The sequence below is a fragment of the Camelus ferus genome, chromosome 5, assembly GCF_009834535.1.
Source record: "Camelus ferus isolate YT-003-E chromosome 5, BCGSAC_Cfer_1.0, whole genome shotgun sequence".
Classification (NCBI taxonomy): domain Eukaryota; kingdom Metazoa; phylum Chordata; class Mammalia; order Artiodactyla; family Camelidae; genus Camelus; species Camelus ferus.
The window spans coordinates 95996572-96022405 of NC_045700.1; the positions used below are offsets into that span (position 1 = coordinate 95996572).

The following is a 25834-nucleotide window of genomic DNA, read 5'->3' on the forward strand; positions in this document are numbered from 1 at the left end:
CCTGAACGCGGGCCAAGCGAGAGGGGACCGGCCCTCAGGGTCTTCCTCTGCAACACCCCCAGGCTGGGGCGGCGGGGCCCTGCGCCTCCCAGCGGCCCGGCCCGTCACCTGCCGGGTGCTGCTGCCCGCCCCTCACCTCCAGGACCCCTCCCAGCCCTGCCGGGAAACACAGCTGTGCCAAGCGGCCACGGAGAGGCCGACTTGTGCCGCGTACCTGCCGTGTGGACCCACCACCCCCGCCTCTCCACGCCGCCAAGAAAAACGCCATTTTACACAATTCTACTGACGACTGGGGGGATAACAGAAGGGCACCAAACCCCAGAAGGACGTAAGGGCAGGCAGACAACCTGACTGTTCTCGGAGGCCACAGAGACCCCAGTGGGAAGGCCTCTCCGAACTCCTGGCTGCCACTCAAACCCCAGCTGGTGTGCTTCCTAAAGGCTGGGCTGCTCGGGACGGAGAGACCGCTGTGGGGTCTCAGCGCCTCCAGGCCAGGTCCACTCTCTGCAGAGAATTCCAATGTGCTGTGTCCTTCCGGCCACAAACAGCCTTCGCTCCCTATCTTCCCTGGCAGCTGATGAACTGGAGACAAACGCCTCCCCTCGAAAAGTCTTCAGGAGCACTGCAGTCCAAATCCACGCTGAGAAAATAAACACCTCCCTAGGCTGAAGCATCATCTGCAAACACCAGAGGCGGCGTCTGTGAGCAAGGCAGCCGGCCCGCGGTCACGCCAGAGAGGAAGGCCAGCAGCGAGGACAGCCACTGCGGGTCTGGTTCCCTCTCTAGCAGTCACTCAGAGCTCTGGGCTCGCCAACAGTTACCAGTGGCAAAGACGCCCATCAGGACCTCCAGGGCGGATCCTGACCTGACGCCCATCACCATCACCATCACCATCAGTGACCTGATTTCAACACAAAGTGTCCGGCACCACAAAACACAAAGGTCCTCATCTCCTGCTTCTGCTAAAACTCCCCAGTGGAACTCTCTGCTCTGTGCATCCCCACTTCCCCCAGTATCTTCTCAAATTTTCTGAAAACTCCATGTACTGGTACCTAAGAAAGAGCACAATTAACCCCTCTCCCTTCCCTGGTCCTTCCGGTGAGCCTGGAAGAAAGCAGTCAGCTCGCTGGGACTGCACGTGAGGGGTCCGCGTGAAAAGCCACGTGGAGACTGCAGGTGTTCTGGCAAAGACGGCGCCAGGCTGGGCACAAGAGGATGGCAGGCGGGTCTGCGGTCTGTGTGTCAGACCGCAGAGGGGAGGCGGGTCTGTAAGCAGCAGTCAGTAGCCCCTGCTTTGGATTAAATCCATGTGAACGTGGAAACGAGGTGCACTGAGAATTCCAAATCACACTGCTCAGCACTAGAGGCCCCACCACCAAACACACCCACTGTCACAGACGTGAGCAAGTTGGAAAGGGCTCTCGTACAGCATCCAGAACACCTGCTTCGAGATCAGATTCCACGGATTCTCTTGTAAATCCTACTGAATCAACAAGTCAGCGAGAAACGCTGTTCTAAAAAAGTCCAATTTCTACAAAGCACTTCCTAGGAAAATTCATGTACTACACTTAAGATGGAACAAACGACTTTCAAAGCAAACAAATCCAAACAGAATCCTTAGATCTTAAGACGGAAGGTCTTCTCCTGGCATTTGGCACCTTGAACAACTGCATCGTAAGGTGCAATTCCTAAAAAATGGCCTAAGAGTTTAAAGTTTAAAAAAATAAGGCGGGGGGCGGGTATAGCTCAGTGGCAGAGCACGTGCTTAGGACGCACGAGGTCATGGGTCCTATCCCCAGTGCCTCCATTAAACAATAAACAAACCAACCAACCAAATTATCTCCCCCTCAAAGAACAAAAAACAAGCAAAAATGAATAAACAAACAAACTGCCATCCATCACAAAAGTGCCTCCAGTTAAAGGCTCTGAAGACGATGGCGTAACAATTACAAATCGCCAGCATCAAATGAGCAGAGTCAGAGAGCTCACAAGAACCCTAGGGGAAGGCAGTTACCAGCAGGACACAGGCCCCGGGTCAGTGACCTCCGAGTGACCGGCACCAAGACGCTCACACCGATTTCACTCAGTTCTTTACAAACGCTGTAGCAAGAGGAACAGCAACAAGTCGACGTGGGAAACGTGTGGGTTTTATTTCTGGCACCACCTTAAGTAAGACTCGCCACCGCCCTTCGAAAGTCTGTGGCGTCAGCGGCAGTTAGAAAACGGCTGCGTGTCGAGCGCTGCTCTTCACGTTAAAATCCCAGGAGCGCCGAAGCTGCGCTTCCGCCCGGAACGTGCCGGGCCCGGGTCGGGGTCTTCGCAGTCGAGCAGCAGCAGCAGCAGCAGGAACGCTGGGCGGAGCAGGACCAGGAGGGGCGATACGAGCGGGGCGACACGGAGCCAGGAGTCCCCCAGGACGAGGTCGCCGTCGGTCGGACGCCCCAGCTCGTGACCTGGGCAGGTGGCAGAACCGCGAAGGCGATGCAGCCTCTTGGATGCGGCCACCCCCCACCCCCACCCCGGGCCGCCTGCACGTGGGGGCCCGGCTCTGACTGCCCTGCGGGGGCGCAGTCCACGGGGGGCCCAACTCATCTGTCCCTGTTGTAGGAACCGGGAGCGGGGGCGGGGAGGGGGCAAACGGGAAGATCACCCGAAGGCTGCTCTCCATCACACAGCGCCCACCACTCCCTCTGAAAGGCCGGCAGCCCCACAGCCAACCCACTAAGCGGGGAAGAGCCAGCCAACTTAAAAGCGCAGAGCCAGGCGCGGTTCTCGACGCTTCACTTATTTGCCTCATTTGACTTTTTCTTCATCACGATAATTTTCCTCAAAGTGCGCATTTCTTATCGTGTTCCCATGCGACAAGCAAATAAAAAGGCTCTTGTAAGTGGAAGTAAAATGAAAAGTTTCAACCAAAATCTCCCGAATGAACCCGGTCTGCGAGTCACCCAGTCAGCTCCTTCTAAGGACTGGCCAAGAGAAGCTCAGAAGTTCAGGAACTCATTCAAGACCCGCTGTGGGGAGGGCCAAAGCCCAGAGGTTCAGCGGCAGCAAAACTATGCTCGCACAGGCCAAGGGGACACAGAGCACAGGTCCCAGGAGAGGGCCCAGCACCCGCTTCCCCTCTCCTCGCGGACCAGCCTCAGAGCCGAGGGGACGGGCCGGCGGGGACCTCCCGGCCTGCACCCGGGGCCTAACGCCCCCTCTGCACCCCGTCTCCCTCCTCTACCAGCCAAGCTCCGGCCCCCGGCCCCTCAGGGCTATCTCACCCTCCGTGCTCCACTCGGCTCACACGTCCTGCCCTCACACACCCCTCCTGGGGCTGCCCGCGCCCCGGCCTGTCCCTCTTTCCACGTGAGCCACACTGTCCTGAGGAGGCTGGTGCCTCCACCCAGCCTGGCCGGGCACCCCACGCAGGTCGGCAGGATGACTCCTAACCGGGCCCAGAGCGCCCTGGGTCCACCCAGCAGAGGGACAACCGCCCTCGAGGGCAGAAGACCAACTCTGGTTCCAGGTGGCCGCTGAGCAGACGGCTGCGGCCGAGCACGGACAGCAGGAAATGCTGTTTCCTCACTGATGAGACAGAAGAAACGGCGTCGCAGCTCACTTCACAGGGCCATCTCCCAGACCGCTGAGCAACTGGGAGGCCCGGTTCAGAACGGCCTCGCTGCTCAGCGCAGGCGTCTGAAAAGCGCCGTGGGCTCCACTCACAGTCAGGGAGGAGCCGTGCTCACTCACTCCTGTTGTAAGTTTTAAACAGCTCCGGCTTTTTAAGTAGAGCAGCCGGGGCCCAGCGCCTGGAGGTGGCCGCACAGAGCGCACCTGTCCACGGCCCTCCTGCCCTCGCCGCGGGGCGCCTGAATCGCGGCCTTTCTCTTCCACCATCAGGCTGCGCTCAATGGTTTCTAATGATCCAGCACAGGGCTTTCAATGTCAAATACATACCAGGAGTTCATTCTTAAATTTCAATATCATTAATCATCCAACATTCAGCATCTCAGAACGCAGAAATTTGCATTTCTACAATGGTGGCTTGGAAAAAAAAGAACCTAAATGCAAATGTTCCACAGACTGTGTAAGAATGTTCAGAGAATTGCCAAAACAAACCATCAAGGCTCCATTGACAGTGAATTTTCCCAGCTCTTCATAACGACTGAGTATTCGTGATTTTTAAAAGACAAAACACAATTTGACGATTTAAAAAAAAAGTATGTTGAAAAAGAAGTCGTTATGTCTCCATGATTTCCAGAACAAACCTTGACTGATTAAGATCCCAGATAACGATGGCGGAGAATCCGGGGCAGGGGCCGTTCAGGCGCTGCACATGGGCCCGGAGGAGGCCCGGGGACGCGCTGCAGACGGAAACGCCCGGGACTTCTGCCACCCACCCCTGAGAAAGCAGAATCAGGCAGCACAAGAGATGCCCAAGCGCCCCCGCCCCCGCCCCCGCCAGCCATCGGACAGCGGTCTCTCCTGCCTTCCCTCTGAGATGCCTGCCCTGGCTGGCTAGGCACCAGGCCCACCTTCCCTCCCGTGTCCTGGGCTCAGCCCTGCTCCCCTGCCCTGAACTCCCAGGGCTCACTGGGGACGCTGCGTGTCCTTCTCCAGCTGTGGCCACCTGCTCCCCATCTTCCCACGGGAGTGAGCCCCAGCCCCATCTCCTGGCCTAAGCTCCCAGGACTCTCCCAGCTGCACCTGCTGACGGCACCCCCGCCCCCTGGAAGGCCAGGCCTGGGCCTCCCCAGGCCTCGCTCAAGGCCACTCTGGGCCTCAGCCCTCCCATCACCTCTGTGGCCCAGGGCCTCGTTCAGGGCTCAGAGTCGACATCCTCTTTGTGTTAATTACAGGCCCTCAAAACCCATTTCCTACCCTTAAAACTTTCAATATTCCTGAAATATTCAACCACTGAAAAGCACAATTTTAAAAAAAAATGGCAGAAAAGTGTTTCTTTCCGAGATCATTTCTGTATTTAAATATAAAAGCTTTGGGGGCCAAACTGGTTGAAATAAACAAATTCAAGACCCAACCAACGATGCCTCAGCGTGCAGCAAGGGGGGCCAGGCCTCCCTCGGGCCAGCGGAGGCGCCGGGCCCTGTCCGGGGAGACTGCGGGATTAGACACTGACGACGGACGGAACAAATCGGACGAGTCGAAACTCATTCATCATCCGATCTTCGTTGACACAGACTCTGTAGCTGCTTTTATGTGAACGGGGTGTTTCAGACTGAACAGAACACCAAGAAATCAGAGTAGGGTCCAAATTAAAACATGGATCTCAAATACACACAACCCCTCAAAACAGTTAACCTGTTTTCCCCTCAACACTGCACAGGCCTCTCACCAAGACGCAGGGAGGCATTCCCTGAGTCCACCCTGCTCGGCCCGTGTCCCTCAGGGCGCGTGGTGTGGTGCCCACACACGGGTCCCGGAGGCACCACTGCGGGGCTCCCTGGGGCTTACAGCCTCTCCAGACGTTCTTTGGGCAGAAATGTTACTGCGAGGAAGGCAACTGCACTGGAGGGGCTGGGGGTGGGCAGGGGGCCGAGTGACAGCAGCTGGGGCCCCTGTAGCCACCCGGGGCCCTGAAACCCAGCACGCTGGGAGCACAGGGAAGACCACAGTCTGCAGCAGAGGCAAGGGGGAGGGAAGGGAGCCCTGCTTGTCCTGACAGCGCCCCGTCCCTCAGTCTGCAGCGGGGGGGGGGGGGGACTCGCCCTCAAAGCAGAGTCCCCAACCCCCCTTGGCACATCCCCCAGGGAACGGCACGGAGCCTCACACTTCAGAACCTCTCAAAGAAGTGTTCTCTTGGACGAAATCAAGCCAGGCCCTTTCCTCAGGCTGCTCACATCATTAGAAGTAGTTATTCAGGGCAATAAAACCCCAACCGTTAACAGTTTAACGTCAGAAAACCAGGGCCTGGCTCTGGCAAAGTCCAGAAGGAACGGCAATAAAATCATAACGCGCACCTCACCCGACAGCAGAGGGAGCGTTCAAGGAAAACAGGGCAGAGAAGACCTCCACACACCCAATAAAAAGGCCATCTGCTCACCGGGCAGGGCCAGCCTGCACTGCCAGCGCCCGAGGAGGGGCCGCGCAGGAGGCGCGGAGCGGCGGCCAGCGGCCAGGGCAGGGAGGGGCCCGGGCCCGGGGGTGCTGAGGCACAAGCAGGGCCCTCGGGCGGGAGACCGGGCGGGAGAAGGGCGACAAAGACCACCTGGAGCTGCACCAGTCAGTGTCACTTCTCTCCCTCCCACAAACCACAGAAACGACAAAGTATCAATAGAAACATGAAAGGACTTGCAGCCAGGCTGACAGTGGGAAAGGAGTGGCATTGACAGACAAGACACTTAGAGGAACTTCCTAGAAAATGTGCCTCCCCTGGGACCCAAGTGATGGGAAAACGACCATGAGCAAGCAGCCTGGCCCCTGGGAAGTCGGCGGCCCCACGGACGGCGCACTGGACAGACCCGTGGCTCGGCCCCATGCCCAGCCCGGGACAGCGTGGGGGCGGCAGGGCGGCGGGGGGCTGGCCAGGGTGCCGACCCCGGTGGCAGGCACATTTGGGGTCCCACTGCAGCTCCAGGGGCTGCTCTGGGAGGATGGGGAGCTTCCGGCCCCACATCACTCACTACATCACACGTCCATGCGGACAGAAGGGGAGGGAAGAGGCTCAGGCCGCCTGGCCCTCAACGGCTCCACCCCTGCGAGAGCCAGAAGGGCAGCCTGACACTCGCCGGACGAGACTCGACGGCAGGAAACCTCGACAGGCGGGTTCCCCACGCGAGACACACAGACTCTGAAAGGAGAAGCAGAAGCCAGCCAGCACTCCGCCGCTCAGAGGCGAGCCCTAAAGGGAACGCCTGCAAGTGTAAGATTAGGTGGGTGGAGAGGTGTTTGTCAGCCAAAGGAAACCAAGGGCAGAGATACTTCCAGGAGATAAATAAACTCTGGGGCAAGGAAACATTAAACAAAGAGAAATACGTTGTATTTTGTTAAGGGGGGGAGGAGCCACCAAGAGATACAGTCCATTTTTAAGCACTGAAAAACGCACGGGAATATATAAAGCGAAAAAGGTCAATAAAACGGTCTTCTTGTAAAAAGAGCGTTGCAAACTATAATCATAATAGAAAGCAGACATTTAGAGAAATCAAGGAGACGAAGAAGAGTAAAGCTACACTAATTGACACAACTCAGATGTGTGCAGATAGAACAGCACGTAGAGAAAAAACACATGCACGGCTGTGTAGAAATGCACTTGCCCTTTGAACAACACGAGTCTGAACTCCACGTATCCACTTAGAGCAGGTTTTTTTCAGGAGTGAGCGCCACGGTGCCACACCATCCGTGACTGGCTGACTCCGTGGATGCAGAGCTGCAGACACAGAGGAACCGTGGATACAAAGGGTGGACTGAAAATACAAAGGGTGGATTTTCCACTGTGCAGAGTCTCAGCACCCCTCACCCATGTTGTTCCAAGGCCAACTGCGTACAACGTACACGAATGAGAAAACTTTACCTAGAGTGTTGATGTATACATTCGACCTCTTTAGACAAAAAAGAAAAAAACAGGGAAAAAAGAGCATCCTTTCTCTTTAAACGCCTGGTGGCGTGCACAGGATCTGATCGTGTCTGCACAGCTCAAAGAGGAGCGCCGCTCTCATACAGCGATGACGTCCCAGCAACGCTCCTCCCCTCACACGCCGACAAGAATGAAACAGACCGAGCCCACCTACTGCTGGTGCAAATGAAGAAAAATACGTGTGCGCGTTAACAAGAGCAGCTGAGGCAGAGTCTGCGGAGTAAGTTGAGAGTAATCGTAAAGGTCTAAACGCGCGTGCCCACCACCCTCCCATTCTACTTCTCGGAACTGGCCCCATGGAGGCACTCAGACAAGTGCGTGTACAAAGAACACGGATGATAATTATCTGATGCCAAGTCGGGGCTGTTACAAGTAGCACTGCAGCCACACAAAGAATCACCTGCACACTACCAAAAGTAAGCTGGTTTTACATACATACTGCCATCAAAAGATGCCATAATGCACGCAAACGGAAAAAAACAGAGCCCGGAGGCCCACAGGATGAGTGCGCTCTGTTAAAACATTTACACGCACTGTGTGTTCAGACACAGGAAAAGGCACAGCCCTTTCTCCACAGCAGCTCACTCTGAGCGGGCGGGGGGGGGGGGGGGGGCGGAGACAGCAGGGCGCTGTCCGAGGTCCACGTTACCCTCTGCGACCCAGGCTGCTTCATTCTGTTTAACCTCTCCTATCTATCAATACATGAAAGACAGATTTACAATAAAGCCTTCGTATCTAAATATAACCCAGAACCCTGCTCTTGGGAGCTTCAGACAATCAATAGGGCCAAGGAGAGGGGTGTGGGCATTGGGGGGGCAATCCCGAAGGGACAGACCAGACCAAGCCTCAGCCCCTCCCTGCTGAGCCAGACACCGGCCACTCTGACACATGCGGGGGCCTAGAGGACACCCAGCACCTGTCCAGGTGGACGCAGGACAGGCTGATATCCACGTGCCCCAGAGGCCGGGCTACGGAGGTCGGGGCAGCAGGCGGGCAGCATGCAGGCCAGCCCCGCGGGCGGTGGACCAGCGAGGTGGGACAAGGCCGGGCCCCAGCTTCATCGGGGTGTGCACTGGACTCTGGGGGGGAGGTCCTGAACATGCGTCCATAACACATTCCTGATGCTCCAAGCAGACAAACGTGGCTCCCAATCCCTCCGGGCCACTCGCTCACACTGTGGCCCTAGACACTGGCCACCAGGCCTGAGGCGTGTAGGGCCTTGTGAAGATGAACCGTGTGTAAGATGCTCAGTGTGGCGCCTCATTAAAGCCCTGGGCACCAGAAGCGGGGCCTGTGGACTGGTGATGCCATGGCCACCACCCAGGACGGCCGGTCGTGTGTTTCTTCTCAGACTCGGCCCCAAGGGCCCGTCACAGAGGGACCCCCACCCCCACGGAACCCAGACACAAACAGCTGGAGGAGAAAGGAACTCCAAGCCACACGTGGACCTGTAAACACCGCTCCTGCGGGCCCCAGAGGAGCGTGGGGGTCGACACGCAAGCCCAGACCTAGACTGGACCCCAGGCCTCCGGGAGGCCTTCACCGTGTTCCGTCACCGAGATGAAGAAGGGTCTTGGCACCTGGTGCCATCAGAAACCAGCAGCGATCACGACCAAGAAGAGCACGCGTGTGACACCCAGGACAAGCAGCCGTCACAAGACAGCCCCTTCCCGTAGGGAGCCCGTCCGCCCGGGAGCCCGGGGCCCACTCACCTGGATGGCTTTGGGAGCTCATTGCGAGCAGCGCCTTGTCCTGCAGGTGATTCAGAATGGCTCAAAATTTCCACGTAAACAATATCTCCAAAGGGTCCCAGAGTTCCTCCGACACATGCAAGTAGGCGACGGGGAGGCTGGGCCACAGCCACGGAAACTCGAGTCCCGCCGACCACGTTGTGGGCCAAGTCATCCAAAGGAGAGCCAGTCCCCGCAGGCTCTCAGGACACGACCTGTGTGATAGAGAGAGAGGAGGCGTGGGTTAGCAGGGAGGATCTCACGTGGACAGCCACGTCTGCCTCAGGAGGCACCTTAGTGCTTCTCCTGTGTCCATCATAGACGGTAAAACAGTTCACTTGGAATCATGTCTGCTCATACGAACTGCTTGCTGTTTTTGTTAGTAAATATATGTGGGTATGTGTGAAAACACATCTGTAGAGCCGCATCTCTAGACCTCAGCACGCCGGACGGAAAACCTTTTAAAAGGAAATTCACTTTAAGCCCTCCCCACCACATGTTCCCCGCGTTTGCGATTTCCACAAGTCCTGTTTCCTGGCGGCGGTCCCAGAGGGCAAGTCCCAACCCCGCTTCCCTCTGACACGATGCCTCCAACAGTTCCCCGCGTTTCCACCTTCCTGATAACCATCTCCCCAATGTCTTTCCACTTTCGGATTATACATGTGACACGTGCTTATCACGGGAAAGTGTCTAAGAAGTCGCCCAGGACGCCACCACACGGACGGAGGCAAGCACAGGGTGACGCTCCGATGCGTTCCTGGCCGCTGCTTTGCTCGGCCTTGTGCCCGTCCCGACCACCAGCTCTGCGGTCGTGTGTCCTACTCTCTTTCTGCCGACATGACAGTCGGGAATTTTCCAACGTCACTAACAACTCCTGGTGATGGCGTTCTGAAGGCTGCTTCCCCCTCCACCTGGGACGGAGACTGTTGGCCTCCCCACTGTGAAGGCTGCTCCCGCCCCTGCAGGTGGCTCTGATGAGCCCTGCCAGTCACAGGGCCGCGTCCCCAGACCGAAAGGCAGCACGGGACGTAAGCCAAGCTCATCGAGCCCTCTTCTCCAGACCACACTCGTGCACAGGTCAGTCACCTGACCGAGGAGCCCAAAGAAACAAGTCCGAGAACTCGGACCACAGGCCACCGGCCTCTGCGTGACACCATCACGGGTGACTTTTAATACTTTGCTGTGATGAGCACGCACTACTTCACAATCGGAATATACAAATAAACTGAGAAAACGGTAATTACGGAAATCCTCCTACCGACCCTGGCTCAGGGTGCTTCTGAGGCCTCTCTGACATCCCCTCCTTGAAGAGTGTGACAACTTCCTGGTTTTGATTCAATTATTCAAGGATTTTTTTTCACATTGCTTATAACCAAAGAGCCCTAACCTATTCAGCATGCAAACGATTAAGCCCCAAAGCTGTCTACTTCGGTGGTTTCCAATTACATACTCTCTGTAACTCTGTGACTAACACCATTATGACTGCTGTTCTGTATCTGGTCATCTCCTTGGGAACAACAGTGACTTACATATCTCCGATTCAGAATTTTTATTCGTCTCTGGACCAGGAAGAAACTGTCTTGAAAGCAATGCATACGGTGTATTTTGCAAACCCTTGTAAGTCTCGGGTGGCTCTGTGATCTCCACACAGAGATCACAGCGTGGCTGGGTATAAAAGCCTCAGATCACAAATGCTTCCCCCGAAAACCTCCGAGCCCGCCCGCCGTCAGAGGCAGAGGGCGCCAGGCTGGCACAGGCCTGGCCTGTCCGGGCGCCGCAGCCTCGCGGGCGGCGTTCTGACACTGTCACTGCGTCATCATTCTCTTTTGACTGGACTCAGTCAGGACATTTCTCACTGATCTTGAAATTCAAAAACGTTGCCAGAAGACGTCTAGTAACAGTCTCTTCATTCACTTTGCTCCACACGTGAACCTTTCAGTACCTACGGGTCTCCCCTCCTGCTCAGGAAAACGCTCCTGAATTACGACCTGACGGCTGCTTCCACTGAGTTTGCTCTGGCATCGTCAGAGGTGCCCAGCCGCCCGGCTGGGGCCTCTCCAGCACGCCTGGCCTCTCCCCAGCTGGGGCGCGCTGGTTTATCCCGCCCCGCAGGCCCCTTCTCAAATACCCTCTCCTCGTCGCCACTGTTTCCCACAGCGTGAGTTTTACTCCTTACGGCTTTCCACGCAGATTTTGACTAAACCTTCAGCTTATTGTTCTCAACCGCTTCCCTTCACAACTCATCCCACTGTCGTTCCCTTCCAGCTGACCCCGCTTTGTGACCTTCTGCTCCTCTGTGGAGACTCATGTCTTCCCAGCCAAAGTCTTGAAATTTCTTTTTTCTGATTCTGACTATAAATCATCTTCCAAGGTACAGCTACCTTCTGCGTGCCAGGGTAGTTCCCTCTTCCCCACATTCTGGGATGCTTACTTGAGGCCCCGTGGTGGGGATCATTTCTGTTATTTTATCCTCAGATAAGAACAGCTGTAGTCCAGACCTGCCTTCCACCCAAAGACTGTGCGCCTATCTCTTCCCACTGTCACAGTGGCTAGAACGCATCTCGGAGACACCCATCTGGCAGCAACACGCACAGCCCGGGCCAAACGCCCGGCATCCAGCAGGCGCTCGCCGAGTGCCCGGCTGCCGGGCTGAGAGGGCGCTCTTCCCGCCCACAGGCCAAACAGAACACAGACCGTCTGCCGTAACACAACACAAACGTTCCGGAGGAGCCCCACACGCCCAAACCTGCGTATCAGAACTACCTGGGGTTATAAAGACAAGGGAGTTTGAAGCAGACCATTCAAAGCAGCCATTTGGTAGCCAGGTAACACAAAACCAACAACAACTCTGCTTTGAAAATCACCATCATTTAAAGAGCCGGGTAAGACTCCTAACACACAAAAAGTCCAGTCAACGTAGAATGTTACCTTTGTAAGAGACGGCAGCAGTTTAACAAGAGAGGTTAAGAGGACGAACTGAAGCTCCTGAGTTCGGGACAAAACATGGAAAGACAGAGGACAGCATGCAGCAAACACTTTGAGGGTGAGCACGCGGCCACAAGGGAGGGCGCAGGCAGAACGACCGTGCGCCACCAACAGCAGACACCGCCCCGGGGAGCGCCACGTGCGGGCTGTGAGCGCCCCTGACGCTCCGACCCTGTTTCTTGAAGGTAGAGACCATGAACGAGGGAAACCGAACTCGGGCCCAGCTCGGCGTCTGCGTCGGCCGGATCCCTCCCCCACGCCCCAGGGGGACGTGAGCTACCGCACGTCACAGACACACGCTTGGTCACAGGGCAGGATGTCCACGGAAGAAACAACACAACCCCGGGGAGTCCACTTCCTACAGCTGCCGTAACAAGGCGCCATAGGCCGAGCGGCGTAAAACCACAGTTCTGGAGGCACGTAAGTTTCAGAAGTCTGAGCCCTGGGTGTCGGCAAGGCTGTAGGGGAATCCTCCCCAGCCTCTTCCAGCTTCTGGTGGTTGCTGGCAGTCTCTGGCTTCCTGGCCTTGCAGCTGCACAGCTCCAGACCCTGCTTCGTCACCACACGGCTCCTCCCTGCATGTCTGCCTTCAACGGCCGTCTTCTTCCAAGGACACGGTCCTGCTGGATTAGGGCTCAGCCAACTTCAGAACAACTTCATCGCAATTAATTACATTTGCAACTCCCCTATTTCCAAACATGGCCACATTTTGACGTCCTGGGGGTTAGGACTTTAATACAGCTTTAGCGGGGAGACACAATTCAACCCCTAACACCCAGTACACACTGCACCACGGGCCCATCCTGGCTGCTCCTGTACCAGCCTCGCCAATGCTACGTGACCCCAAATGGTTCCAGAGAGTAACACACCCCCGCCGTTGCACAATCCTCTCCATCATAACCAGACCACACTCTACACAGAAGAGCTCCTTCTGGGGCTCTCGATACCACAAAGGGCAGAGAGGCATGGAGCCTGGAAAAGAGCTCTGTCAACAAAGGGGCAGACGCCCGGGTCTGGCTGGTTACAAGGCTGAGTCTATAAATCATAGGGGAGACAGTGGGGAGGGGGGTTTCCCTCCCTGCTTTCAGGGAATTCTCCAACTGCATCATTTAGCCCAGTTCCTCTGACTTCGGCCACCCTGAGTCTATCAGCAGGCTCTCACCCTAGGTCTCTGGTAGACAACAATCTATGCAACCACGGTTTTAAGACACCGGACAATAGGCACGGTGACCCTTGAGAGGAAACAAACATGATGACCCGCCCAGGCGTCCTAGGTGACTGCTCGGAGAAAGCTTCCAGGTAGCAGTGCAGGGAGGACCCAGGAAACATCTGAAGAAACAATGGCTTAAAATTTCCCAGATTCAATGAAAACTATAAACCCATAGAAGTTCAACAAACTCCTACCACAAACACATGAAGACGGTTATACCGAAGCACAACACAATCAAACTGCTTGAAACCTGTTGTAAGAGAAAGTCCTAAAAGCAGCTGGGAATAAAAAGTCACATCACAGACAAAGAACAGAAGTCAGAATGACAGCAGATTGCTCAGTGGAAAGAATGCAAGCCAGAAGGCAGTGGAAGGGACACACACACACACACACACACACACACACACACACACACACACACACACCCTACTCCCAGCCTAGAGTGCTGCACCCCGTGAAAATATCCTTCAGAATCAAAGGTGAAATAGAGATGTTTTCAGGTATTCAAAAGCTGAGAATATTCCATCACCAGCAGACCTGCACCTAAAAGAAGTACCAAAGGAGCGCTTCAGGCAGAAAGAACATGGTGCCCGACGGAGACCCAGATGCACACAGAGGCGAGGAGAGCCTCAGAAGCAGGAACCATCCAGGTGAATATAAGAGAGTCTTCTCTTATGCAGACTCTCTTTTAAAGAGAACTGTTTAAAGCAAAAGTGGTCACGTATTGAGACGTTTATATCACACGTACTAAGAAAACTTGTCAAAAATAACACAAAGACCAGGAGCGGAGCAGTGGAGGTGCACTGCTGTATGCCCCGGAAGTGCACGTGGAGCGGCTCTAACCCTGACGGCAAGACTGTGGGAAGCTGAGGACATCCGCTATAAATCCTAAAGCCCACACTTATAAAAGAAACAATTATAATTAACAATCAGTAGGGAAAATATAGTCATAATACTCAATCCAAATGAAGGCAGAAAAAGAGGAAAAAAGTGACAAATAGAAAACAAAAAGCAAGATGGTAGCTTTAAACCAAACTATAGCAATGACCAGATCAAACAGCCTAAACACCCCCAATCAAAAGGCAGAGTGTGTCAGGCTGAATGAAAAAGCAAGACCCTGCTTTCAGAGTACAGCGAGGACTTATGTGAGGTAGGACTGAAATGGTTTAGAGAAAAGGTCGTGCACTTTATATCGTAAAATTAATATCAGACACAGTAAACGTGAACGAGCACCACCAAGGACAAAGACGGGCATTTCATAATGACAAAGGGGCCAATTCATCAAAGGACGTAACATTCTGAAACACTTACGCACCTGATAACAGAGCTTCATACTTGAGGCAAAAATTAATGAAAGTGTAAGGAGAAATGGACAAATCTACAGTTGGAAATTTCAACACTCTGCTCTTGCAATGGTCAGAACAAGTGGACAGAAAATGAGTAAGAGCAGAGAACACACTATCACCTGACTCGACAAAATGGCCTTTACGGAACACTCAGCAGCGGCAAAATACAGTCTTCACGTTCTTTTTAAAGGCACACAGAATATTTTCCAAGACAGACCATCTTTGGGGCCGACAAACAAGTCTCAATAAATTTAAAAAGATTCAAGTCAAGATATACAAGGTAATGTTCTCGGACTGAATTGAAATTAAATTAGAAGTCAATAACAGAAAGATACCTGGAAAATCAAATATTTGGAAACTAAAACTCCTTCATGGATCAAAGGAAAAATTAAAACAAATTATAAAGTATTTTGAAATGACAAAAATGAAACACAACATATCAAAATCTGCACTGCTGGGGGGGAAGTTTATAGCATCAAATGCCTGGGTTAGAGAGGGTCTCAAGTCAGTGACCTCAGGTTTCACCTTAAGAAACAAGAATTAATTAGACCCCAAAGAGGCAGGAAAAAGGCAGTAACAAAGAGCAGAAATCAAGGAGATGGAAGACTTAATTACACTAAAAGCTGATTCTTTGAGATAGTAACACTGGTAAGCCTCTAACGAAACTGATTAGGAAAAGTAGAGAAAGAAGACACAAATTTGACGAAGTCCGGAAAGAGAGAGGATTAACTAGAGACCACAGATACCAAATGGATGATAAAGGAATATGATGAACAACTTTATGCCAATAAATCTGACAGTTTAAATGAAATAAACAAGTGCCCCAAAAGACCCAAACTACCAAGGTTCACTCAAGGGGAGAGAGGCCACGATCGGTGCACGGGGCGGGGCCACTGCTGCCCTCCGGGGACCCGGTCTGCCCCTCTGTCCCAGTACTTCCCCAGCGGTGACCTTCAGCTGCCCTCCTTTTCTGCAGTGTTAATTAGAATTCTGCTGTGAAGGCGCGCTGTCACCTGTCCACCTGGCTATGCCATCACTGATATTTAATATGAATTTGCAGACATTTATTTTATCCGATGTGTCATAATCCAACACTACCATTATTAGTCTTTGAAGCTTTTGGCCATTGGAAGCACCTGTATGTTTCTGACAAGACCCCACCTCAATCTTTTAATAGCTTTTAGCTCTTCCCTACTTTCTAGTTCCATGAGATGTCCCTGTCACAACCTGAGAATCAACCATTTCTCCCAGGGGCCTTGGTTTGTTGGTTGGTTGGTTGGTTGAGAAAACTGTGTGCAGACATCAAGACCTTACAGCTGGCCCCTCCCAGGCCCCTCCCCCAGACCCTCTGCTGTAGCCCCCACTCTGAAGCACCCAGATAATAGTATCTCATGCATGTTTTCTGAGTTTTCAGATGCTCAAAAACACCACCGAATGGAAGAAATTAACTACCTGAAGATCAACAGCACGTGGCCCCCAGACCTCCTGGTGCCTAAGGATTGGTCACCATCAACCAATCAGAACTGTGCACAGCTGGTCACACCCGCCTGGGATGCCCTGACCTCACCTGGCCTTTAAAAAGGCTCAGCTGAAGTCGTTTAGGGAGTTTGGGAGTTCTGTGGGCACGAGCCACAAGTCCTCCATGCTCAGCCCAGCAGTAAACCTTTCTCTGCTCCAAACTCCAACCATCCGCTTTGTCTGGCCTCACGGTGCATTGGGCACCCGAACTACTGTTTGGTAACAATTTGGATAAAACCAGCCTAGGAGTCTGTGCCCGTGGCAGGCTGACCCTGGCCAGAGCCGCTCCTTCCTGGGTCCCAGCCATCGGGAAGCTCCGGGGAACCGGAGGGCGGCTCCAGCACAGGCACGGTCGCCCCGGCACGAGGCTGTTCCGATCCGGGAAACGTCCAGAGCTGCGTCCACACTTGGCGTCACTGGGGTGAGTGGCGCCAGCTTGCGCAGGCTGGGAATCCTCTCCAGTCCATCTGGGCTCGTTCCTCCCGGGAGGGAGCTGCTCCGGTCCGTTCTTTCGGGAGATGGCCCACCTGTCTGGAGGCCTCCGTCTGGGAGTGGAAGGGGAATCCTGAGACGGCGCCTCCTCTGGCTGTCTGTGCCAATGTACCTTATTTGTTGTTTCTGTGTGTATCATTTGGAGGTGAGCCACTCTGGCTGGTTCGTTCCCTTCCAGGAGGGGAGCCATTCTGGGCTCCCTGGGACCCACTCTGCGTCCCTTCTCTTTCAGGAGCCCGGCCAATTTGGAAGCCTCTGTCTGGGAGTGGAAGCGGAATCTGGGGGCTACACCTCATCTGATCTCTTGTTTATGGGACCATGTTTGTTGTTAGTATGTGTGTATCAGTACTTGCGTCGGCTGTTGAGAGGTCTTTGGTGAGTAACAGGGCTCACGTGTGACGACAGCACGGCATCCTGCCCTCCCGAGTTGGCGTCACCTGTGGAGGAGCCTTGGCTGAGCGCTTCCCTTTGAGGACTGGCCTTGGCCTTTGATTCAGCTTCATCTCTGGCGGGGTGCTGGTTAGGGTTCTCTCCTTTTGGACTGACGGGGCAGTGGCTGGGAACCCCCCTTTTTGGAACTAGGGAACTGTGACCCTCAGGGGCCATTCTGAATTGTGGTCTGCTTGATGTTTGGTAACACTGGCCGTAAATGATTAAGTATGGATGATCAGAGCTCTTTTCGGCCTCACAGGCCCCCTAGGGTGTACTGTGAAAAACTGGAAGATCTTCAGCTACGCTCCCACAAGTGAAAGGAAAGGGTATCTTTACTGCAGCACGGCGTGGGCTCAGTGCTCCCGGGGACGGGGAGGACAAGGACCCCAGGCTCTGCCATTACATCAAAGCGGCCGCCGGCAATTCGGCTTTTATCTCAGGGCGGGTGCGCGTGTCCTGGCACCTGAGCCCAAATCCTTTGTTCTCTCTTCCCGGTTTTGCTGCAGGTGAGGCATGTGAGTGTGAGCACATGGTACACGTGCTTATTGTCTATTACTGTTACTTCTTTAAACTGAAGTGGATATTTGAACTGGAAAAAAAAATCCCTGCAAATAGCCAAGGTGGTTGGGTTTTTTACAAGCAGTTAGAGAAGGAATTCACACTTCTCTTCTGTGCTTCTGAGGTGTAAATGCTCCGCCTGCGCTCTCAAGGAAAAGTTTTTAAACTCAAGTGGTAAAACTGTGAGATCTCTGGTTCTGTCTTTACGGAAAAATTAACTCATAAATAAGCTAATTTAATTGGCTTAAAAGTAAGTGCTTACAAATTAAATACTCGTAAGTATAAAAGAAGCTAGACAACAAATTTCAGTTTCATGCGATCTAGGAAATATTCAATACTAAGTGAATATCTGATATTAACACTGGCTTAAGGTTGTTGGTATAATCAACACAGACACGTCTTTTATTGTACCCAGGTTTCCTGAAGGTCAGTAAGTTTGTTATTTCCATCGAGGTTTGTCAACAGAAAGAAAAAAAATTAGCTCAGTATGATAATACTTAGAAGCAAATTAAATGCAAATGAGATAAGAGCTTTTGAGTAAACTCTTAAGAAATAATTATGTTTTAGCGATGTCGACTTAAAAATGATCTCTCCAGATATTTGGTAACTTGAAATTTTAGTTGTGCTACATTAAGTTAAACAATGAGTTTGTTGAATGGTTAGGTCAATTCCCAAACAAAGTAAGACACTGAGACATAAATGACTGAACACTGGTTTCCCTTTACAGAAAAACTAAAGGTATTTAGGATTATTGATGAATATGTTTGGTGCCTCCCTGAGACACTTTCTGTAAAAAGGACATGTTTTTAGAAATTATTACTGATGTTTACGTTAGCCAATCTACAGAATGCTAGTGTAGAGACAGTTTATAATTGCTTACTTCTTGGTTTTCTCTAGAAATTAAGGCTTTTAAGAGTTGAGAATTCTAATTTAAACAAGTAATTAAAGATACTAAAAATTATAAAGGTAACGTCTTGGTATACAGCAGGAAAGTAGGATACATGTTTTAAGTAAAGGAAGGTATGAAAAACGGAACTGCATTTTGTTAAGGGGAAAAAAAATGACTTTGTCCTAAAGCTGGTTGTTTAGGGACAAACTAATGTGGATTCAGAAAGTTGTGAAAAGTTTGTAGAAAGGGAGCCTTGATAAAGGGCTGTTTTGCATGGTTGTGTTGCGATTAAACTTGATTAGGTACATGGATAGATGGTATAATATAGACATTCTAGAAATCATATAAAGTTCCTGAAATTTAGACATGTCCTGGTATGATGTTATCAGTCATAATTCCAACTGTTACTTTAAAGTGCTGTATGTCCCAGCAACTTGAGTAAACTCTTGTCAAAAACACTGTAAGCAGATCTTCAACCTTGCCTTTTTAAGTCTTTCGCCATTCATAGACAGTTAAGCCGATGCTCTGCAAAACTGCTTCATCAAGAAGAGCCATAAAAAGGACTTTTGCACCAGTACAAGTTTCTTTTAAATCATACTGCTGAACTGGGTGAACTATTTTAAAAGTCTAATGAAAACTCTGATTTCATAAAGCTGTTAGTAAAAAGGATTAATTACATAGGCTTGAGTGAATTGATCAATATGGTTATAACTTTTTGGTTTTGTCTGAAATATGAGTGGCTTTTAAGCTGTTTTCTAGCTGAACTGGCTACTAAATGTTTGGCTCCCTAGCCAGATTGCCCCCAACGTTTAGGGTAGAAAGAGAATTCCCTGACGGAGCTGTCACTGAGGATAACTGCTCACGATGTGTAACAATGCTGGCTTTAAGTCTCCTGCTAAAAGCACATACGATGCCTGTGTAGCAACTGGCTTTGTATGGCTTACAAAGTGTTTCCCCATTAACGTACCTCTAACCTGTGAACGACACCTGACCAGCTCTCCCCCAGCGTGGATAACTAGGCAAACAGAAAGAGCCTGGCACCGAGGGGCAGGGTCTCGACCTGGGGCAGGAGCCACCACCCCAGTGTCGAGGGACAGGTGTTTTGATTAGTGCTTTCTATTGAAAGGTTTATAACCAAAAGGGGAAAGAAACGAGGGGGAAACTGCACATACTGAGGTCTGGAGAAGTCATTCTGGCTCACGCACAGTTTGACTTAAACCTTACTGACCGAAGTGGACCAGCTCTGTACATCTGTTTTGGCCTTGAGGAGGGGAATGCATCTGGCAGTCTAAATGGAGTGCCTGTGGTTCAGACACCCAAGGTAGAACTAGGCGGCCACTGAGGACGTGGCTTCGGACACGTTCCTGTACTGCTGAGGACTCTAGTTTTCTGAGCTGTGTCATACTCGGAGTGCCACCAGCCACCCTCAAAGCAGTGTCTGCTGCCAGCTGCAACCTTATGACCTCAAGGTCTCCTTGTGTAACTATTAAACTTTTAGACAGTAAAACCGCTTCAGATCAGATGTTAGCAAAAACAAAGGGGACGTGCGCAGCAGCCGCTAGCTCCTGTTATGTAAGTGCTAACACCACATCAAAGGCTAAAACCTACTCATAAAAGCAGGCAACTGGCTGCCTGGCTGCAGGTGCCCCCCAGAGTACCAGGGCCAGGCTGGTCTTCAGGCTTCCTCTCCCGAATTCCTCAGGGAATGAGATCTTAATCATACACCACTCGGATCCTGGACTTGGAACCTGGGAACATTTCCAACTTGGTGTCCGTTCCCAAAATTGAGGTAGGACCACACCCATTTCAGCAGGAAGCAGCCAGAGCGGTTATCACCCCATTCCCTAAAAGGTTTGGAGAGGATGAAACAGAACTGGAGACTGAAACTGAGCTCCTCGGCCGAGGTCATGATGAACGTCTGCGCCCACAACGTCAATCCCCTCCTTGGCTCAGCACCCGTTCCCCTTAAGACTGAGGGGCATCACGGAGAAGGCGGGGACTGTAACCGAGCAGCACTCTGTGGGGCCTCCCAGGGAGAGAGCCCGGGAATCACGCACAGCCGGTCACGCGCCCTGGGACACCGCTCCCTCACTGGGCCTTCACAAGTGCTCAGCGGAAACCTTCTGGCGAGTTTGGGGTTTTCTTGGGCACGAGCCCCCGTCCTCCTTGCTCGGCCGGCTGGGCCTGACTGTGCACGTGGTGCGCTCGAGTTCAGTACCAGTCCGGGGCTAGACGTGTTCTTTGCGACTGGGCGTCACTGCTGCGGGACAAGACGTCTGACACTAAGTCACGCACTTCGACGCTTCGTCGTCTGTCGGCTTATCCTTGTTACACCGCGAGTTTCCCCTGACACCTCGGGCCCCGGGCCCACAGCTCAGGCTGATCTGTCTGCCCTTCTCCTGGCTTTCAGTGGGTCTCTCCCACAGTGAGAAACCTGGTTCTTCCATCCACAGTCTGTTTGCTTATCCGTTCAGTCCTAGCACGCAGCCTAGCAGCGGGCACTCTCGGAGCTGCGGGGACACACACACACACACACGCACGCAGGCACGCACGCAGCAGCACGTGGCTCCGCCTCGGAGGGTGCGGCCAGGGCCCGGGATTCAGGCTGCGCTCGCTCCGCCCTCCAGCGCGCTGGGCTACTACGTGCTTGTGACAGGCCTCGGTTCACTGGTCAGTCTGTGCATTTCATCTGGGGCCTCCCCGTGTCCTGCTTGGTTTTAACTGTTTATTTTTTGGATATGTGAAGAGTAAGAAACACAAACTCTTTAAGTAAAAAGAAACCCACATGTCCATATTCATATGTGCAATTTAAATGTAAGACTACAGGGTTTTAATGCAAACTTCTCTTAAAAAAAAAGCTTTTGTATTATGGAAACTTCAAACCTATACAAAGTAAACAGAAACAGGATAAACAGTACAGAGTCCACAGCTCCCCGCTGCAAGAATTACCAGCCCCTGCCATCCCAGCAGCACCAGTACCTCTTTTCACAGACACTGAACTGTCCAGAGTCCCTGGACACTTGAAAATGGTACACCTGTGTAACCCTATTACCACATGAGATTTTTCTTTCCTTTGATATAATGTATTCAGAATCCAGTTCTGTTATCAACAGCAGGGCTTTGCAGAATACCATGCCCTCTATTTTGTGGGAAGCTTTCTGAGCAGTCCGGAGGGTCCAGGGCAGGGCCTGGGGCAGGCCAAGGTGACAGCACCAACCCAGACATGGGCTTCCTCCCCGGAGCCAGGGCTCAGGTCCCTGAGGAGTGTGCTGAGGAGGACCCTCCCTCCACTTAGTCCCTTCCCAGCCTCTGGGCTCCTCTGTGGTCATCGGTGGCCCCTGCCAGCCAGAGACGGACATCCCCAGCAGCCTCTAGTTAAGGCTGTCTCTGAGCCAGGTGTGCCAGGACCCCAGGGCAGGAAGGCAAGTGGAGGCTGCAGTTTGGAGAAGGAGACTTGGGAGAATCTGGAGTAGTGGACCTGGAGCTCAGAACCACAAAACCAGGTCTAGAACCTCGCAGGCAAAACCTCAATGCCTCGTCTGTGAACCCTTCTCTCTAGAATGCAGAGTGAAGGCAGGACTTGGGTCCTAGCATGCAGGCATGCTAGACGGAAGGTGTATGCACCAGGGGTTCACAGTTACCAGCAGCAGAAATGGCCCCTAGATGGTCCAGGCAAACAAACACGTCCCGGGGAGATGGGAGGGGGCACATCTGGGGGCAGGAAGTCAGAGCAGTCCCTGCAGGAACACTGAGACTCGTCCTCCAAGGGCCCACATCTGCTGGGCCGTGGGTCACACTTCTTGGTCTGCTCCCCGCCAAAGAGCATCCAGTGGGAAGGGGGTCAGTCCCCAGAGGCAGGCTGAGATGCTGTGACAGAGAGGAGGGTACAGGGCCTGGCAGACAGAGCCGCTGGCGGAGGGAGTGGGGGTGGCGTGGCGCAGGGCCCCAGCATTAAGCTCAGCCGCAGTGCCGCACCCTCCACAGACAGGGCTGTCGGGGCCTCCCCCGCTGCCTAACTTCCCGATTAACCTCTGCCCCCTGCACCCGGCTGCAAGTTCAAGAAGCAGCGGGCGTGCATCCGTCTGGCCCTTCACAGCATCGCCCCACGTGGGAAAGTGCAGGCCCGGCGTCACCAGAGCGAGCCCTACGACTTTGGACCAGTTCCATCCTCTCCGGGATGCTTCCCCCAGAGTTAATGTTACCGGGCTGGAGGAAATCAGGGCTCACTGGAGCGTTCCCAGCGTCGCTCCCGAGAGAAGCTTTCGCAGAAAAGGCTCAGAGGCCAAAGGGCTGGCAGGGCCTCCCGCCCCGTGCGCCCAGGCGGATGCAGGCCCTGCAGCAGGCAGCTCCCTCTGCAGCCCTGCGCCCACGCACCCCAACTTTTCCCCGCCGCACCTCCCCAGAGAGGCGCTTCCTGGGCGCCCGAGGCAGTCCCCGCAGCACTCCCATCACCCTGCTCTCCCGGGCAAGCTCCCGTTTCCCACACCGCGTTACAGGCTGCTGTTCTGTATAAAGGCGCCCGTCTCCGGAGCGTGCCTGGCTGGAGTGTGACCTCCCTGGCAGCTGACACCTGGCTGCCCCGCTGGGACCCTGGTGCTGGCGTGCACACAGCAGGCATGCGACAAAAATGCGCTGAATTGAATGACTGTCTCTAAAGTCTCCCTGAGTCCACCTCGGAAATCAGCTGGAAAGGGGATGAGGGCAAACACGCACTGCAGAAGTAACTGTGTCTGCCTTTGGGGGTTACAGAAAGAAGCGAAGGACCTCGACTAAGGCAGAAGATTCCAGAAATGTGCACAGCCTCGAGGGGGCCACGGCGGCCGCGGCCGGGAGGGCAGAGCAGCGGGTGACTCCGAGCCGGCTCGGCCCCGGGACGCCCCAGCCAAGGCGGCCGCAGGGCTGCGAGGACGGCGCCGAGTCCAGGGCAGAGCGAGGAGCAGACTGGTCCACAGCTGAACCCTCAGTTAACACCTGATGAGCGAAGGGAGCCCACCCCGACCCCGCGGTGAGAGCAAACTCCTTAATGCTGGCTCAGCGCAACCTAGCGGCACAGCCGCCTGCCCTGTGCCCGTGTCCTCCTCGGTCCCCGTCCAGCGGCGTCTCCCGGCGGAAGTCCTCTGAACGGCCCAATGCAACGTTCACAGCACAGAAGTACACTAGGAGTTTCACCTTTTAATCAAATAACATTCAACTGTGAAGCAGCTCCTTTCATCTTGATGTAACCATCCGATGTCCCTTTACTAACCAGTAGATTATCGCTTTTCTAGGAAAACATAGGTAACACATGGCATTAAGAGCTCAAACATTACAGGCGTTAAGGTCCCTGAAGCGTATTCATGAGTAACACTCGAAATTTATCTCTACATCTCTATACACTTCTGATAAATATTAAATGTTGAACATATTATGACTATAAGCAACTGCTTTTATGATTTCGTTCTTTCCTGATTTATGACATAAGTTGAAAGCCCACGTCTGGGAGGGTGGGCAGTGGCCAGGAATCTGCAATTCTGACTTATAAGCACTTTCGGAAGACGCCGATGGTCACGCAGTCCCTGACACCAGGCATCTGTTTGTACAAAGACATCTCTTTATTTTCATCTCTGCTCCGTACAGAATAAGTGAAACTAAATGCATCGTCTCAGCCTAAGCGTGTGCTAATATTTCCTTCACCAAACATTTTGAATGTAGAATTACCTATAGTTCTTCCCTCCTGCAGCTGCCCTTGGAAATTTCAGTTGACCTAATTTCAGGGAATAAGCTATAAACCTTCCAAAGAGTAGAAGTCTTAGAAACTATAAATTCTTACGAGAACATTCTTTTAAAAATCATATTAAGCGACCACAAAGAACTGTGGCAGTGCCAAGAGGACATGTTTTCTCACTTGCCACAATCCTCTGCACCCGTCGCATGGACAAGGAAGGACCAGAGCTCAGAGTCCTCCCCACGCGGCCTCAGCCTCCAGGCTGGCGGGGGAACAAGCAGCTGTTAGCCAAAAAAAGTAAAACCAAGAGCCACAAGCCTGCAGCTCCCCAGTGCAGGATGAAGTACTCAGATCACCAGCTGGAGGCTCAGAGGGCCATTCCCAGAACGAGGCAGAGGTTAGATACCACCCCCATCACTTCCATTCAACACCAAACTGGCGATGCTAGCCAGGGCAACAAAGCAAGACAAAGAAATGAAAGGCACAAGGATTAGAAAGGAAAAAGACACTGTACCATTCACAGACAACATACTGGATACGTAGAAAAGCCAAAACCATCTGCCAATAAATATCAGAATTCCTAAGCAAACTTAACAAGATCACCAGGTACAATGTTGATATGCAAAAATCCACTGTGTTTCTACACACTGGCAAAAAACAAACAGAAAATGAGCTTTGAAAGATACCATTCACAAACATCCAATGTTGGCAGCTATCCGGGGCTAAATCTCCGAAATAATGTATGAGGGCTCTACACGTTAAACGACGATGCGTTAAACGTAAAGGTCTAAACAAATGGAGGAGTGTACCAGGCACATAAGCTGAAGGCCCAAGACGGTCACTACGTCAACATCCCCCAAGCCCGTGTGAGCTGGTAGTCAATGTGACTATATTCAAAACCCCACCAGAATTTTTTGAAAATTGATAGTTCATTTTAAATTTTACAAGAAGTACAAAGGTCCTAGAAGGGCAATTTGAGGGGAAACGAACCTGGAGAACGTACACTACTAAAGACGAAGACTTCTTATAAACCCACGTAATTAAGACACTGTAAGAACAGACAAAACAAGGAACAGAACATCCCAGAATAAGACCATCACAAATACAGTAACCTGACGTAACAAATCCATAGGGAAACAGGCTGGGTCTTTTCAATAGACAGTGTTTGAGGCAACTGCTGTCTTTATGGAAACAGAAATGAACCGGGCCTGGGCAGCCCGCCACCAAGGAAACCAGTGGCGGGGGGGGGGGGGCACGGACCTAAGTGTCACAGGTAGGACAAGAAAGCCTCAGCTAAAATAGAACAAAGAAAAAAGCCTGCAGGGAGAGAGAGTTCTTAAATCTACTTAATAAAAACAATTTAAGGCACTTACAATGGAGGAAAGAAAATG

The 25834-nt window shown here is 52.7% G+C and overlaps 1 protein-coding gene across 5 annotated transcripts in view; it reads right to left on the reverse strand.

Moving 5' to 3' along the window:
- The window catches only part of HDAC4 (histone deacetylase 4), a 270795-nt gene that overhangs the window by 220769 nt on the left and 24192 nt on the right, over positions 1–25834 (reverse strand). For all 5 annotated transcript variants that reach the window (XM_032480679.1, XM_032480677.1, XM_032480678.1 and 2 more), the window contains exon 2: positions 9292–9524. In XM_032480679.1, coding sequence (XP_032336570.1) covers positions 9292–9313 — 22 coding nt within the window. In that variant the 5' untranslated portion in view covers positions 9314–9524. The remainder of the gene's footprint in view (positions 1–9291; positions 9525–25834) is intronic.